The sequence below is a fragment of the Schistocerca gregaria genome, chromosome 3 (genome assembly GCF_023897955.1).
Source record: "Schistocerca gregaria isolate iqSchGreg1 chromosome 3, iqSchGreg1.2, whole genome shotgun sequence".
NCBI lineage: Eukaryota > Metazoa > Arthropoda > Insecta > Orthoptera > Acrididae > Schistocerca > Schistocerca gregaria.
In genome coordinates, this window is record NC_064922.1 from 444,924,610 (window position 1) to 444,940,760 (window position 16,151).

The following is a 16,151-nucleotide window of genomic DNA, read 5'->3' on the forward strand; positions in this document are numbered from 1 at the left end:
AGTATTTTTCTGAGCAGACTTTTCGATTGTATTGTGATATCAATTCTTTAAAGTAATTGTATGATATGAGTGTATCACATGTTGTGCGTATGCTTCAGACATACATCAGGAGAGTGAATTCACTAGTGTTTATTAATGAATTGGAAGACTTACTGCAAATCATTCAGTTATCTATCACTAAATGAAAAATATCTGTACAGATATCCTGTCAGATCGAAATAATATGCCAAAGCATGCAGAGATCGTCAGCTTGACAGAAATCTTCAGACATGTAAAATGTGCCTTTCAGAAAATCCAAAATGGTTCAAATAGCTCTGAGCACTATGGGCCTTAACATCTATGGTCATCAGTCCCCTAGAACTTAAAACTACTTAAACCTAACTTACCTAAGGACATCACACAACACCCAGCCATCACGAGGCAGAGAAAATCCCAGACCCCGCCGGGAATCAAACCTGGGTACCCAGGCGTGGGAAGCGAGAACGCTACCGCACGACAGAAAATCCAAAAAAGTTGTTTCTATGATTACAAGATTATGAGTCACAGATCTGTTTCTAATTATTGGGGGTAGCTATTTATGGGTTATAGATAGAAATGGCCACATAGGATGTGTTGGTTGTCATTCTTCCGGCAAAAAGTAGTCAGACTACAAACAAATTGCTTAAAAAGAACACTTACGTCCCATTGTAGGACCCATTCAACAGGATCAACAGGAGATACTGAACGTGTACATAAAATTTCCACAGGTATCGTAGACCCACAGGTGACCGACATTGAATTTTTGAACATTTACTCTTAGCTTGTTCGACGTCAAATTAGTCCAACTATTGTGCACTCGGAAGCTTTACAACAGCTATTCTTCCCTCTCATATATCGAAATGGAATGTGTAGAAACTCTAATGTGTAGCAATATGGGAAGTACTCTGCCCTGTGCACTACAGAGTGGTATGTAGAGTATGAATATATACACAGAAAAAAAAAGTTTTGTATCACCCCGGTCTCCAGAACTCCTGAAGATAGACGTTGACTTTGAACATTGTATCACAGAGATAGTTCCTTTGACCATTCAGAGTTATCACTAAAACCGCCCAAAGATGTAAACAACCATGCATGAGCAGTGCCTATTAGACTGATGGGGTCCGACAGCCGCTCAGTTCCGTCCTTCCACCAGGAATGAGGTACACGACTCGTGTTGTCTATAGGTCGACATGCCTAGCCAGTCAATACCGCAGTTCGATCGAGTCCGCATTGTTACTTTGTGACAGGAAGGGTTCTCAACAAGGCAAGTGTCCAGGCGTCTTGGAGAGAATCAAAGCGATGTCGCCGGACGCGGTGGTCTCGAGGTTCTAGGCGCGCAATCCGGAACCGTTCGACTGCTACGATCGCAGGTTCGAATCCTGCCTCGGACATGGATGTTGGTAATGTCCTTCGGTTAGTTAGGTTTAAGTAGTTCTAAGTTCTAGGGGACTGATGACTACAGCAGTTGAGTCCCATAGTGCTCAGAGCCATTTAAACCATTTGAACCAAAGCGATGTTGTTCGGACATGGAGGAGATAAAGAGGGACATGAAATATCAATGACATGCCGCGCTCAGACCGCCCACAAGCTACTACTGCAATGGATGACCGCTATCTACGGATTATGGCTCAGAGGAATCCTGACTGCAACGCCCTCATTTTCAATAATGCTTTTAGTGTAGCCTCAGGTCGTAGGGTTACGACTCAAACTTTGCGCAATAGGCTGCATGATGCGCAACTTCACTCACGACGTCGATCTTCGCCATTACGACACCAAGCAGAGCGGTACAGATGGCCGCAACAACACGCCGAATGGACCGCGTTCTCTTTATCGATGAGCGTCGCATATGCTTTCAACCAGACAATCGTCGGAGACGTATTTGGAGGCAACCCGGTCAGGCTGAACGCCTTAGATACACTGACCAACGATTGCAGCAAGGTGGAGGTTTCCTGTTGTTTTGGGGTAGCATCATGTGGCACGACGTACGCCACTGGTAGACATGAAGGTCGCCGTATTGGCTGTACGATACGTGAATGCCATCATCCCACCGATAGTGCAACCATATCGGCAGCATATTGGAGAGTCATTCTTCTTCACGGACGCGCCTATCGTGCACATCTTGTGAATGACTTCCTACAGGATAACGACATCGCTCGGCTAGAGCGGCCAGCATGTTCTTCACACATTAACCCTATCGACCATGCCTGGGAGAGATTGAAAAGGGCTATTTATGGGCGACCTGAGAAATGGGACAATCTAGACCTACAGTCCCTTGCTGAACTTGTGGATAGTATACCGCGACGAACTCAGGTTTGCATCAATGCAAGACGACGTGCTACTGTGTATTAAAAGTACCGGTGTGTACAGCATTCTTGACCACCATCTCTGAAGGTGTCGCTGCATGGTGGTACAACATGAAATGTGTGGTTTTCATGAGCAATGAAAAGGATGGGAATTATGTTTATGTTGACCTCTATTCCAGTTTTCTGTACAGGTTCCGAACTCTCGTAACTGAAGAGATGAAAAACTTCTTTTGATGTATGTAGATGTCGATTTACATTTAGAAGCCGCGCTTTTTGGAAAATTTTCACTGTTCATCACTCATTCTTGCTTCTCTTTCACAGAAACCAAAGTGAAAGAAGTACTGGTCTTCAGCCTTCATAAGGACCCTGTAGTTGCGAGGTAAGTCGCACTTCTGCCAAAAAGTGTATCAGCTCATTGTCACACTTCCTGTAATAACATATGTCTTAATGGACATCAGATCACCAATCCGAAAGCGTCTGGCAGATTCGTCAGCTCTTCGAATACTTTTTTCTGTGACCTGCGCTTCTGATTTGTGTCACATATTTGTTTTAGCGAAGACTGATAAGTTTCATCGTGTTCGGAGTCTACGTTTAACTCTAAGCCCTTCTGTAACCGCATGAGTATTTCCTCGTTGGTTCTAGTTAAGTGCTTAGTGAGGTACTTGGGTCAAACGTTGTAGAAAATGAGGGTAGGCAAACCGACCTTCAGTTTCAGGGCAGTTTTACCGTACTAGCATAAAATACTTGCTCTACCCCTATAACTCTTTTGGCACTTTTGTAAACTAACTAACGGAAAATTCTATTGGCTGTCGGATGGATGACGTTTAGTGGTTACAGAGGAGGTGTTAAACAGAATGACGACTTACACAGAAATACACAGAGAGCGTAGAAGTCTGATAGTCTACCTATTATCCCAAATATCACGCACACTGGACGGAAGTTTTTGAAACAATGTTACGCCATAATCGTGTTTGATTTTGTGGGAAAACTACGAACAAACCGCCGTCTCTGTGAATGTAGATGCATCACATTTAAAGGATTAAGCTTAGAAAGACATTCATGTTGTAGAAGATTTCCTTTAAAACGAATGTCGTGGTATGGGCTTCCAAACTCCACAGTCAAAGTCCTGTGCTACAACTCTCCAAGGAAATTACTTTTCCTTATGTAACGATACAGAAGATGGGGCGTTATATGCTTACATTTCTTCGTTTCGTCATTGGATTTATTCTCCAAACAATGGCCACACTCTTCTGATTATTAGAAGCCACTCTTCCGAAAACATTACGAAGTAGAGAGATCATTGGCCTTCCTAAATAACAGAAAATTAATCTTGCAGCTGATTGGTGGCCCGAGATTTCTGTAATCGTAATACACACTAGATCACAACTCGGCGCAGAAACTTGTTCTCGTAAATGACGACGTGCAGTACTTGTCGAGAAGTGTTTTTACATAACCAGATCTAAAGAAAGCCTATGGTGGCTGAAATCGGGCATTAAAAACAAATAATATTTTGATGTGGGCTGTGTTGCATAGACAGTTTGAATGTACCGATCAGTCATGTCACCACGACAGCACAATGACGTCCTTTAGACCATTTCTCATTCTCAATAAGAGGAGTAATACACGACGACTGGTGATCGATCTATTATGCGCAACAGTTCGAAAAGTGCAGAGTGACACTCAACAAAAACGTACGTACTTAAACTTGGGATGACAACCATATTTTTTCACTTACCAAACAATGATCTGGAGCATTGATATGAAATTTTAGTGAACGCATTCCTGTTTTGCAATTACAAACGAACTGGCTCTCTCCTAGTTCCACAGTTGAGCGTCATTGTTGACTGACGAAGATCAAATGTTTTGTCCTTTACGAATTGCTGTATCCCTTGGAAAAGAAAGTCTGCTCTTTGCTCACTACCATGAAGCCAAATTGTGACTGCATGAATAAATAAACGTCGAATCCGACACCAAACCAGTCGCAACGACATCAGATGGAAAGACATGTTATTCTAAGACTACATTCTCTCGTCGTCGTAAATGTTCTCTGGGCTCCCAAAGATGTAAGTGCCACAAACTGTGCCAATCACGTAAATGCGAAACGAAGAGTACTTGTGTAGAGGTAAACGCGGATGTACCTTTCGACCAAGTACTCTGTGGCTGTCTCCAGGTGCAGTGATTACTTATGGGCTTTTGGTACACTTTATGTACTATACGTACCGGCTGTGATCTCACTGGTGCTCAAGGCTACGCCATATATGAACATACGTTGACTCCGTGTTTTCTGCACTCGTACCAACCTCACTATCGCTAGATGTCACACTCCAATGAGCTGCAGGCCGCCGTCTCTATTAAGGGCGTTGTCAGTGACATTTATTTGTGTATCCTTCTTATTTACACAATCTTAGCAGTAGTTTGTACGAGCCGGGACAGATGTTTATTCAGATTTAATCCCAAGAGCGTATTCTAGAGTATAGCTAAAGCAATATTTAGATTGTGACACTGGCAATTACATCTCTCAATTGTTTTGCGTTCTTACGCAGTGCGCACTGTTTGTTCGACATAAGATTGGCTACATTTGTGAGGCATCTTGTAGAATACAGATTGCATGAGACGTGTCAAATGTTCCCATGTCTCAATAACTGTCGTTTATGACGGAGGTCAGAATAATGGTTTGATTTGTGTCTTTCAACCAGGTGGCTTAGCTTACTTGACACAGTACCAAAAACCATCAACAAAGAAACTTTAACATCCTCCTCTTCGTCACACTGAAGCGCCAAAGAAACTGGTGCACTCATCCGTATTCAAACACAGAGATATGTAAACAGGTAGAATGCGGCGCTGCGGCCGGCAGCACCGGTATAAGACAACAAGTGTCTGGCGCAGTTGTTAGTTTGGTTACTGCAGCTACAATGGCAAGTTATCAAGATTTAAGTTACCTCGAACGTGGTGTTATAGTCGGAGCACGAGCAATGGGACACAGCAATCCGAGGTAGCGATGAAGGTATTTTCCCGTACGACCAATTCTCGAGTTACCGTGAATATTAGGAATCCGGCAAAACATCAAATGTCAGAAACTGCTGTGGCAGGAAAAAGATCCTTCAAGGTCGGGACCAACGACAACTCAAACGAATCGTTCAATGTTACAGAAGTGTCACCCTTCCGCAAATTGCTGCAAATTTCAATGCTGCACCATCAGCGTACGAACCATTCAAATAATCATCATCGAAATGGGTTATCGGAGATAAAGGCCACGTCGTTTATCCTTGATGACTGCAGAAGACAAAGCTTTCCCCCTCATCCGGATCCGTCAACACCGACAGTGGACTGTTGATGACTGGAAACATGTAGCCCGGTCGGACGAGTGTCGTTTCAAATTGTATCGAGCGGATGGACATGAATACGTATGAGGACAACGTCATGAATCCATGGACCCTGCAGGGGACTTAAATGGTGCGTGATGTTTGCAGTTGTAATTACATGGGACCCCTGATACGTCTAGTGACTGGTGACACGCATGTAAACATCCTGTCTGATCACCTGCCTCCTTTCATATTCATTCTGCAATCCGACGGGCACGGGCAATTCCAACATGACAATGCGACACCCCACTATGGAGGGGCTCCAGGAGCACTCTTCTGAGTTTAAACCCTTTTGCTGTGCTGTCCACCATACACCCCAGACAAGAACGCTACTGAGCATATCTGGGATGCCTTGCAACGTGCTCTTAGAAAGTGAGCTCTACCCCTTCGTACTCTGACAGATTTATGGACAGTCCTGCAGGATTCACTGCCTCAATTCACTCCAGCACTTAGAAATAATACCATTCTAAGACATTTTCTGTTGCGACTCTTCTGCGTGATAGCTGGGCCCTACACGATAAAAAGCAAGTGTGTTTCTTTGGCTCTTAAGTGTATTTGCATCGTGTACCAATGTTTGTCACACTGTGATTTTGTGTGCCGGGTGATGATTGATGATGGCGTGCAAGCACATATCGGAGTACGCATGTTCTCTGTAGACGCTACGGCCAAGGCATCCATTTCGACTGGGTGGACAAAGATGTTAATTAACGGCCATACATCGTCTTTTTAAACTTACATAGTGAACTGCATAGCAGTGGTAATGCTGTTGAGATGTTCCGGAGCTTGACAAGATTTTAACGACCGTAGAGGTAAATCGCGAACGTGACTTCATCGTGTCAGAAGAACGAATTTGACTTTAATGGAGCCGTCTCATGGAAAAAATGCTCGAAATTTTCCGTAAAGGTTATACAAAACGTGGATCTAAAGGGCTTATCATTGCAACCCAGTCCGTCTAATAATAATAAGAAGAAAAAGAAGAAGAAGAAAAAGAAGAATACTGGCGGTTGTACATTATATCAGATGACAGAAGAGTGTGCCTAAATTGCTCGATCACGTCGCTTCCAATATACAAGAATTATATGTTAGTTTGCAGTAGGCACGTTTATAAACAGCGCCACAGAGAACTAGCCGTATTGCTACCTTCACTAAATCAACGACACCTAAAAGGTGGACAAAATTGTCTGAGGCGAATAAATGTTTGCAGAAGGGAGCGAACTGTTAGCATATACAAAATATGGAGGAAATGTGTATCTGACTCACGATATTTTAGGATTTTGTCTGCTTAATATACGGCGTAGTGGTTGAGAAACTGATATTCCTTTCAGCAGAAGAAGGGTTCAAATTCTTCCTCCTCCCTTCCTTCAGCGTTTGCCCCGCGTGCCTGTCGGTCCACTACATGGCTCTTTTGCCTCCATTTCGCTCCGTCACGAGCTGCATCTTGGTGGATGTGCACGCATTTAAGGTCTTTATGAATTGTATCAGCCCAACGTTGCTTTGGTCGTCCTTTGGGCTACTGCACACAACTTCAATCATGTAACCTGCCTTGGCAATAGTGTCATCACCAGCCCGTAAAATATGCCCAAACTATCGAAGACGACTCGCAAGCATCTTGTCTTAGATCGGTGTAAAACCAAACTCTTTCCTAATGCTGTCATTAAAATGTGATCTAACTTAGTGAGGCCAACTCTCCACCTTAGCATCTTCGTTTCCATTACACTTAGGCGGCGTTCTCTCTCAACTGTAGTCGTCCAGCACTCACAGGCAAACTAGGCGACTGGTCGGATGACAGTGTGACAGATTTTAGACTTTAAGTTATCTTTCTTCCTGCTGTCGCAAGTGACTCTGGTTGTTGTTCGCCACTTCATCCAGGCTGTCTGATATCTGGTGTTGACCTCTTCTGTGAGTCGGCCGTCAACGGTGATCGTGGAAGCAAGGCACTTAAGCTTACTCATACGAGTCAGATCTTCTCCATTAATCGTGATGGTTACCATTTCATGTCTGTCTGATGTTATGTACTCGGTTGTCTTCAAATTAAGGCGCAAATAATTTTGCGCCAACGGGTCACTCCATTCTTCTGTCAGGTTCTGCAGATCAAGCTTGTTTTCTGCTGCCAGCACCACGTCTTCAGCTTAAAGTAGGGTCCATAATAATGACCGGTGCAGATCAGCTGTCAAGGTGTCCATTACGAGAATGAACAGAAGTGGTGATAATGCAGAACCTTGATGGACGCCGACTGTGATGGGACAGTCCTTGGATAGTCCTGAAGTTTTACTGACAAAGCTTCTCGGCTGTGCATAAAGTAACTGCACCCAGTTAATAAGCTGTTCCGGCACATCATGCTTTCCAAGTGCTAGCCGGATGAGACTGTGTGGCACCCGATTGAAGGCCTTTTCGAGGTCCAGGAATGCTAGATGCAGTGGATTGGCTTTCTCGTGATGTTTCTCGACTAAGAGTCATGCAGCATGAATCGCATCAGTTTTGCCGCAGTTTTCACAAATCCAGTTTGGTTCCTCGAAATCTGTGTGATCTCACGGATCCTTTGGTCCAGAACATGCTCAAAAATTTTCATGGCATGGCAGAGACGTCGAATGGGACGGTATTTGTTGCACTCGTTGGGGTTCCTCTTTCTCTTAAATTTAGGCACGGTAATGCTCTGCTGCCAATCAGTTGGTGTTTGTCCCTAGCCAATGATCTTGTTGAAGAGTTCCGTTAACCATTCGACTGCCTTCCAATGATGGAAACAACATAACTGTGGTGAAAGGTTATCTAGGCCGGTGGCTCTCACAGGCATCACTTTCCTCAAAGTTGTCTTGACTTCTTCGACTGTAATTTCTCTTACGGGCCCTTCAATAGCATCATTGGAGGATGGGAGAACTCTTCTGTTGAGTTCTTCTTGAAGTAGCTGCGCCGTCGTTCTCTGGCCTTTTCCCAGTCAATTAGCAGATTACCCGTCTCATCATTTACTCCGTAGAACCGAAAAACGTCTTCTGAATTGCGATGTCTTGTTTTAGCAAGTCGATTTATGTGCCGCTATCCTTCACGTGTGTCAAGATTTGCGTATAGATCAGCATAACGTGTGGACCTGGTTGCAGCTTTATCCTGTTTTGCATCTCTTCGGGTCGTTCTGTACGCATTCCATCGCTCGGCTGTTTTATCGGCAGGAAACTCATGATACAATCGTTTCCTTGGGTGTACCGCGTCTTTGACGGTGTCATTCCTGAACCACGCATCTCTGTCAATCCTCCGTCGTCCTCGTTGTGTTGTACCAAGAACTGCATATGCAGCTTCGTGAGAAGACTCTTTCACTTTCTCCCAGCTTTCTTCAACTGGATGTAATTAATGGCAAAGTAATTCGAGCTATGATGTCGACTTCCTTATCGCTAAATATCCAAAATTTGGTTCTCGTAGGTCCTCTGCGATCTACGTGCTAGTTTTTTGGCAACATCAAATACTTCCATCTATGATAAACTGCAATTTGGCTTCGTTTTCGGGTTCTCCAGCCAACGTTCGTCTGATGATTTCACTGACGTTTTGCAGCACGAGTGGCTTTTGTTGTTAAATCTTCACTCACCACAGCCGGTGGTGAACTGGAGCCGAGCTGGAGGCCGCAGACTGTATGTACCTGGCGCGCCAACATCCAAGGGCTTCACCGCTGTCATTTCCGATGCGGTTCTCCTCTTGGTACCTGCTACGGTCGTTAGCTGCAGCACGGGTAGCCAGGATCCGTTTACCTAAAGGCCTTCTTCTTTCTTGTTGAAGCTATTAACGCGTTTTTGTATTTCTGCAACTTCTCTGAACAAGCTAGTGTGATAGTGCTCTCTACAGCCAAAACTTACGTGCCAGTGAATTTTATTACGTGGCCGGTCTCACTTAGCGCATGCTCTGCCAGTACCGATTTCTCCACCTGCCCCAACCTGCAATGCCGCTTATGTTCTTTTTGGGTTCTGGTGTAGAATGATCGTCCAGTCCTTTCGACATGAATTTTTCCGTATGTGCATAGTATGCGGTGTATTCCCGTCTTCGCAAGTGGGTCCCTTTTCTCCATTGTCGATCTAAGACACTCTTTGGTCTTTTTTGTCGTTTTGAAAATAGTCTTTACGCCGTGTTTGCGCAGTATACGACAGATTCAGTCCATCACTCTGAGAATGTATAGCAGAAAGGCCGTACCATACATTCCTTTCTCTGATTTCTTACTTCGTCGAGACTTTGGTTCTTTTATAATTCTAATGCTCCTCAGAACACATTCCAGGTGTTGTATTTCGTGTCTGAGGTGCTGCGCCTCACACATTTGCGAAATGAAACACTTGGAAAGTGTGCAGAAGGATTTTGGAACATGTATTGAGTCAAAACATCATACATTACCTCGAACAAAACGATTTATTTACAAATAACGAACATGTATTGAGAAAATGTTGTTCTTTTTAAAAACTACTAGTTCATTATTCTCATGAACTGATAGGTAGAGGGGATGTCAAATTGATGCAATATTTAGATTTCCATAGCTTCCCATAAGCTACTTCCAATCAAATTTTGCGCGTACAGAGTTGTGCGACTGGGTTCGTGAATTCCTGTCTGAAATGTCCCAGTTCGTGGTAACTGACCAAAAATCATCTAGTAAAACCGAAGTAAAATATGGCGTTGTCCAAGAAAGTTGTACGCTCAATGCTGGATTTGATCTATATAAGCGACATAGAGAACAATGGGATAAGCCTTCTTCCACTGTTTGTACATGACACTGTCGTTTAACGACTTGTGAAGTTGTGAAACGCTCAAATTCATTTGCAAAATGATGTGAAGAATACATCTGTGTAGTGCTAAATGCGTTAATGGACTGTAAATAATAAAAAAAGGTGAGATTTTAAACATGGGTAGGAAAAGGAATCAGCTAAATTTAGATCACACAAACTTAAAGGCTGTGATGTCAATTAGATACGCAACGATTGTTGTTGTTGTGGTCTTCAGTCCTGAGACATCTTTGATACAGCTATCCATGCTACTCTATCCTGTGGGAGCTTCTTCATCTCCCAGTACCTACTGCAGTCTGCATCCTTCTAAATCTGCTTAGTGTATTCATCTCTTGGTGCCTCAGAACATGTCCTACCACCGATCCCTCCTCCTAGTCAAGTTGGGCCACAAATTCCTCTTCTCTCCAATTCTATCCAGTACCTCCTGATTAGGTATGTGATCTACCCATCTAATCTTTAGCATTCTACTGTAGCACCACATTTCAAAAGCTTCTATTCTCTTCTTGTCCAAACTATTTATCTTCCATGTTTCACTTCCATATATGGCTACCCTCCATACAAAGACTTTCAGAAACGATTTCCTGACACTTAAACTTCTACTCGATGTTAACAAATTTGTCTTCTCAGAAACGCTTTCCTTGCCATTACCAGTCTACATTTTACATCCTCTCTGCTTCGACCATCATCAGTTATTTTGCTCCCCAAATAGCCAAACTCCTTTACTACTTTAAGTGTCTCATTTCCTAATCTAATTCCCTCAGCATCACCCGAGTTTACTCGACTACATTCTATTATCCTCGTTTTGCTTTTGTTGATGTTCATCTTACATCCTCCTTTCAAGACACTGTCCATTCCGTTCACTGCTCTTCCAAGTCCTTTGCTGTCTATGACAGAATTACAATGTCATCGGCAAACCTCAACGTTTTTATTTCTGCTCCATGGACTTTAATACCTACTCCGAATTTTTCTTTTGTTTCCTTTACTGCTTGCTCAATATACAGATTGAATAACATCGGGGAGAGGCTACAATCCTGTCTCACTCCCTTCCCAGTCACAGCTTCCCTTTCATGTCCTTCGACTCTTATAATTGCCATCTCGTTCCTGTACAAATTGTAAATAACCTTTCGCTCCCTCTAATTTACCCCTGCCACATTCATATTATGAAAGAGTCGATTACAGTTACTAATAACTTCTACGGGAACGATCACATGGACTACGTTGTGAAAAAGTGAAACAATTACTGCGATTTGCTGGCTAAAAAAAAAATTCAACAAGTCTGCTAAAGAGACTGTATACAATAGGCTTGTATCTCCTCGTCTGGAAAGTTTCTGCGATGTGTGATACCCGCTTTAGATTCCGTTAACAGAGGATAGTTCAAATTAGGGCAGTTCGTCTTGTATAATGGAGAAATAGGGGAGAGAGTGCTATGGATGTGATACCTCAGATTTAGGTGTTCCTGTTCCCCACGTGCTGTTGGAGATAGGAACGGGAAAAAATAAACTGAAGGTGGTTCCAAGGATCCTCTGCATTTGATTTGTGAATTTCAAAGTAACCATGAAGATGTAGACGTAGATGCAGATATACAACAATAATACGTTGTTACGTGACACTGTCAAACAGGAACATACATCTATATCTACATTTATACTCCGCAAGCCACCCAACGGTGTGTGGTGGAGGGCACTTTACGTGCCACTGTCATTACCTTCCTTTCCTTTTCCAGTCGCGTATGGTTCGCGGGAAGAACGACTGCCGGAAAGCCTCCGCGCGCCTTCGAATCTCTCTAATTTTACATTCGTGATCTGCTCGGGAGGTACAAGTAGGGGGAACCAATATATTCGATACCTCATCCAGAAACGCACCCTTTCGAAAAACCTGGACAGCAAGCTACACCGCGATGCAGATCGCCTTTCTTGCAGAGTCTGCCACTTTAGTTTGCTAAACATCTCCGTATCGCTGTCACCCTTATCAAATAACCCTGTGACGAAATGCGCCGCTCTACTTTGGATCTTCTCTATCTCCTTCGTCAACCCGACCTGGTACGGATGCCACACTGATGAGCAATACTCAAGTAAAAGTCGAACGACTGTTTTGTAATACACCTCCTTTGATGATGGACTACATTTTTTTTAAATACATGGATTAAAAATCCTATGTTAAATCGCTGAAACTCCTCTGTTTGAAACGTATTTTCAGCTATATGACTAGCCATCTTCGGACCCATATTACTTTCATTCGTTAATTTCGTGTTTATCGCCATCATTCATTGCACATCGTCGTAACTTTTTCACTGAATCGCTCCTATTGTCATGGTTACATCATTAGACTTGTTTGTTAGTCGCAGCGCTACAGGAACAAAGATGTAGCTGCAAGTCTGCGTTACTGCTACACAAAAGCGCTGTCAGATGGGGCTCTTAGCCACCATCGGTTGATCTGATAATGGCTCGTCAGTGAGCTGAAATGAATTGTTTTGGAGACATTGACAGAGGATAATTTATGCACACATTTATTACAATAGTAGTAGACTTTATGTTAGTGTAGTTCAGTTGTTGAACTGTGCAGTGACGGGGTTTATTCAGTTCCTGTCACGTGCCTGAAATACTGAACTGGAAACGCAGCTCTACTGCCTGTAGAGTAAAATGAAGAGTGGACGAAGCGTCACCACGAAAACAACGCGAAGCGAATACAACGCTCGACGTCGCTTAAAGCTTGCTGTTTGACAGATGACGCCCACGTGGCGCGGTATTGGCCCCCACTCAGCGCAGCCGTTAAAGGGGAGCGACCGCCCAGGCAGCCGTGCTGCGTGGCGTAGCGGCTCGGCTCGTCACGGCCGGCGGCGCCGCCTTATCAAGTTAGGGCGCCGGGCCCTGCTGCTGGGTATTGGCTGCGCGGCGCATTTCCGGGGCGCGTGCCGCCTCCTTGCGACGCCGCCCACGTCGGCCGCCGCCAGGAAATTAGGACCGCAGGAAGGCGTCGGTCCAGGCCCAGGCAGCTGCGGCGGGCATCTTCGGCCGCTCTGGGCCGCGGAATGTGGGCGGCGGGCGTCGGCAGCATCGGAGGAGCGTCAGGTTGGCGTGGTGCCCGGCTCTGCAGTATTCCAGTTCCTTGCAGCAACAAAGCGGGGCCGGAAGACTGTATACCGTCATACACAATTAGAATAGCTGCGTTTCAGGTTTCTCAAATAGAAACACACTGACGTAAATGGTGAGTGTAGCGTTGTAAAACTACCGTAGGCAACGGAAGCCTATCGTAAGTAAAACAAAACCACGGTTCAAATCGCTCTGAGCACTATGCGACATAACTTCTGAGGTAATCAGTCGCCTAGAACATAGAACTATTAAACCTAACTAACCCAAGGACATCACACACATCCATGCCCGAGGCAGGATTCGAACCTGCCACCGTAGCGGTCGCTCGGTTACAGACTGTAGCGCCTAGAACGTCAGAACCGCACCGCCACTCTGGCCGGCCAAAACCACAAAGTTTTTCCAGTAGCGTTGCGTCACTTAGGATCAAACCTCGTTACTAGTAAGGTAAGTGTGTTGCATATCTATCAGGCGTTACCTCATTTCCATCGTTTTCTCTGCCTATTCGATCAGTGTCTGTCTAAATTCCTCTAGGATTGTCTAACGTTCTGCACACCCTATGGAACATTTTTGTTCTACATACTCGTAGTTATCCTCCAGACCGTTACTTAAAAATAAACAATAATTCCTTCAAAATCCAAATTCACAATGTTTATTTCAGATTGATTTGAAAACTGTTGATTCTTAACGTGATAGAGAGGGCTGTCAAAATAAAAATTTAAACGCAATACAGATTAAATAATAGTGATACAAAACCCAATTTCCTCAACAAAAAGGTAAAGTTAAAAAGATACGTGAAACCAAGACGTATCAGACATAGCTTCAATACTTCATGAAGCTTACATAAAATAAGTCTCTGTTATTCATAAACAACTTTCTCACTTACCTATAATAACAGGAACAACTTACTTTTGATCATCATGACGAATGTAATAATGAGAACAAGATAATAGTAGTAAGTATATAGATCTTTTTACGTTAGTGCATATAAAGCGTACTTCTTTCAAAAGTAATGGCGTTGGATATATAATAGCGCAGAAGCTACGCAGGCAACTAATTTATATGACTTATAAAGTGCAATTTTGTAGGGATGTAAAATATACAAAATACTATAAATGAACAGTGTACAGTCCTAATTACCCTTATGTGCAAAACAAACAAATAGAAGTCGTTGGCTCCCAGTCTCTCTCACACATTCATTCGTTTTTACTGCCCTGCCAATGCTACCACTACTACCTGCAATCTTACCATGTACTACATCAGTCACGTAGTGTACCAATATGACCGAACTGTCGTTTCTTCAGAGTGCAGTTCTGGGTAAGTGTTACACAGTAAGTACCCAGATTGATATTTATCAATGTTCTGTAATGGTAGTCGTATAACGGGTATTAAATTTTCATTTCATTAGAAACTGACGTCGACCTTCAATATCAGTATTGCGTCAGATCTCCACAGTCGCAAATACTTTTTTCTGTTTGTTGTCGAATGGGATCGACAGTCTGATAATATTTTGAGTTGCAGCTATATTGCAGACACTGCAGGTAACCAGCCAGGCAGCCACATTGCTTGCACGAATCGCATGTGCGATCCAACAGATTGCCTGGGATTTATCATGCTATAAGCGATCGGCGACGGTTCGCTGCGATTTGCTCACATACGTGCGGTTCACTAAGGGATCACTCGCCCACGCGGCGGATCCCTGCCATCAGTCGGTCTTGTGTGGGACGCTTAAGACTCGTTGAGAATCGAGTGTGACATAGTACTATGACAACGGCAGAGGACGTTCTATGAAAATTCACAGACGTACATTTTACTAGTCATACCTGGACTATAATATCTTCAATTTCCTGTCATTTTCCTGAGCATACTTGTATATTTAGGATAAACGACATATTACGTGATAATTTAAACCCCGCCGGCAAAAGAGCACATCCGAGGCACATGGCGATAGCAGTGGTGACTGTTGTCAGTATATCATTCATCTTGTCCTTCCAACAGATTGCACAGTGTCACATGAGAGCTGTATTATGGGCGATGTGAAATGATTTTTGTGTTTAATTACGTATACCTTGCCGGCCGAGCGGATCTATGCGCTTCAGTCCGGAACCGTGGTGCTGCTGCAGTCGCTGGTTCCAATCCTGCTTTGGGCATAGCTGTGTGATTTCATTAAGTTGGTTAAGTTTAAGTAGTGCTAAGACTAGACTTCAGAAGACAAAGAAGAATATAATAATTCCAATCACAAAGAAAGCAGGTGTTTATAGAATGAAATATTCACTCCACAGTGGAGTGTGCTCTGAAATGAAACTTCCTCGCAGGTTAAAACTGTGTGCCGGACCGAGACTCGAACTCGGGACCTGGCTATCGCGGGCAGGTACTATACCAACTGAGCTACCCAAGCACGACTCACGCCCCGTCCTCACAGCTCTACTTCTGCCAGTACCTCGTCTCCTACCTTCCAAACATTACAGAAGCACTCCTGCGAACCTTGCAGAACTAACACTCTTGAAAGAAATGATATTGCAAAGACATGGCTTAGCCACAGCTTGGGGGATGTATCTAGAATGAAATTTTCTCTCTACAGCACAGTGTGCGCTGATATGAAACTTCTTGGCAGATTAAACCTGTTGGTAGAGCACT

General features: G+C 43.8%; 1 protein-coding gene across 1 annotated transcript in view; it reads left to right on the top strand.

The window, feature by feature from the left end:
* Positions 1 to 16,151, top strand: part of LOC126355411 (uncharacterized) — a 2,054,872-nt gene that overhangs the window by 805,856 nt on the left and 1,232,865 nt on the right. The window contains exon 2 of the mRNA XM_050005714.1: positions 2,643 to 2,700. Within this exon, the coding sequence (XP_049861671.1) occupies positions 2,643 to 2,700 (58 nt within the window). The remainder of the gene's footprint in view (positions 1 to 2,642; positions 2,701 to 16,151) is intronic.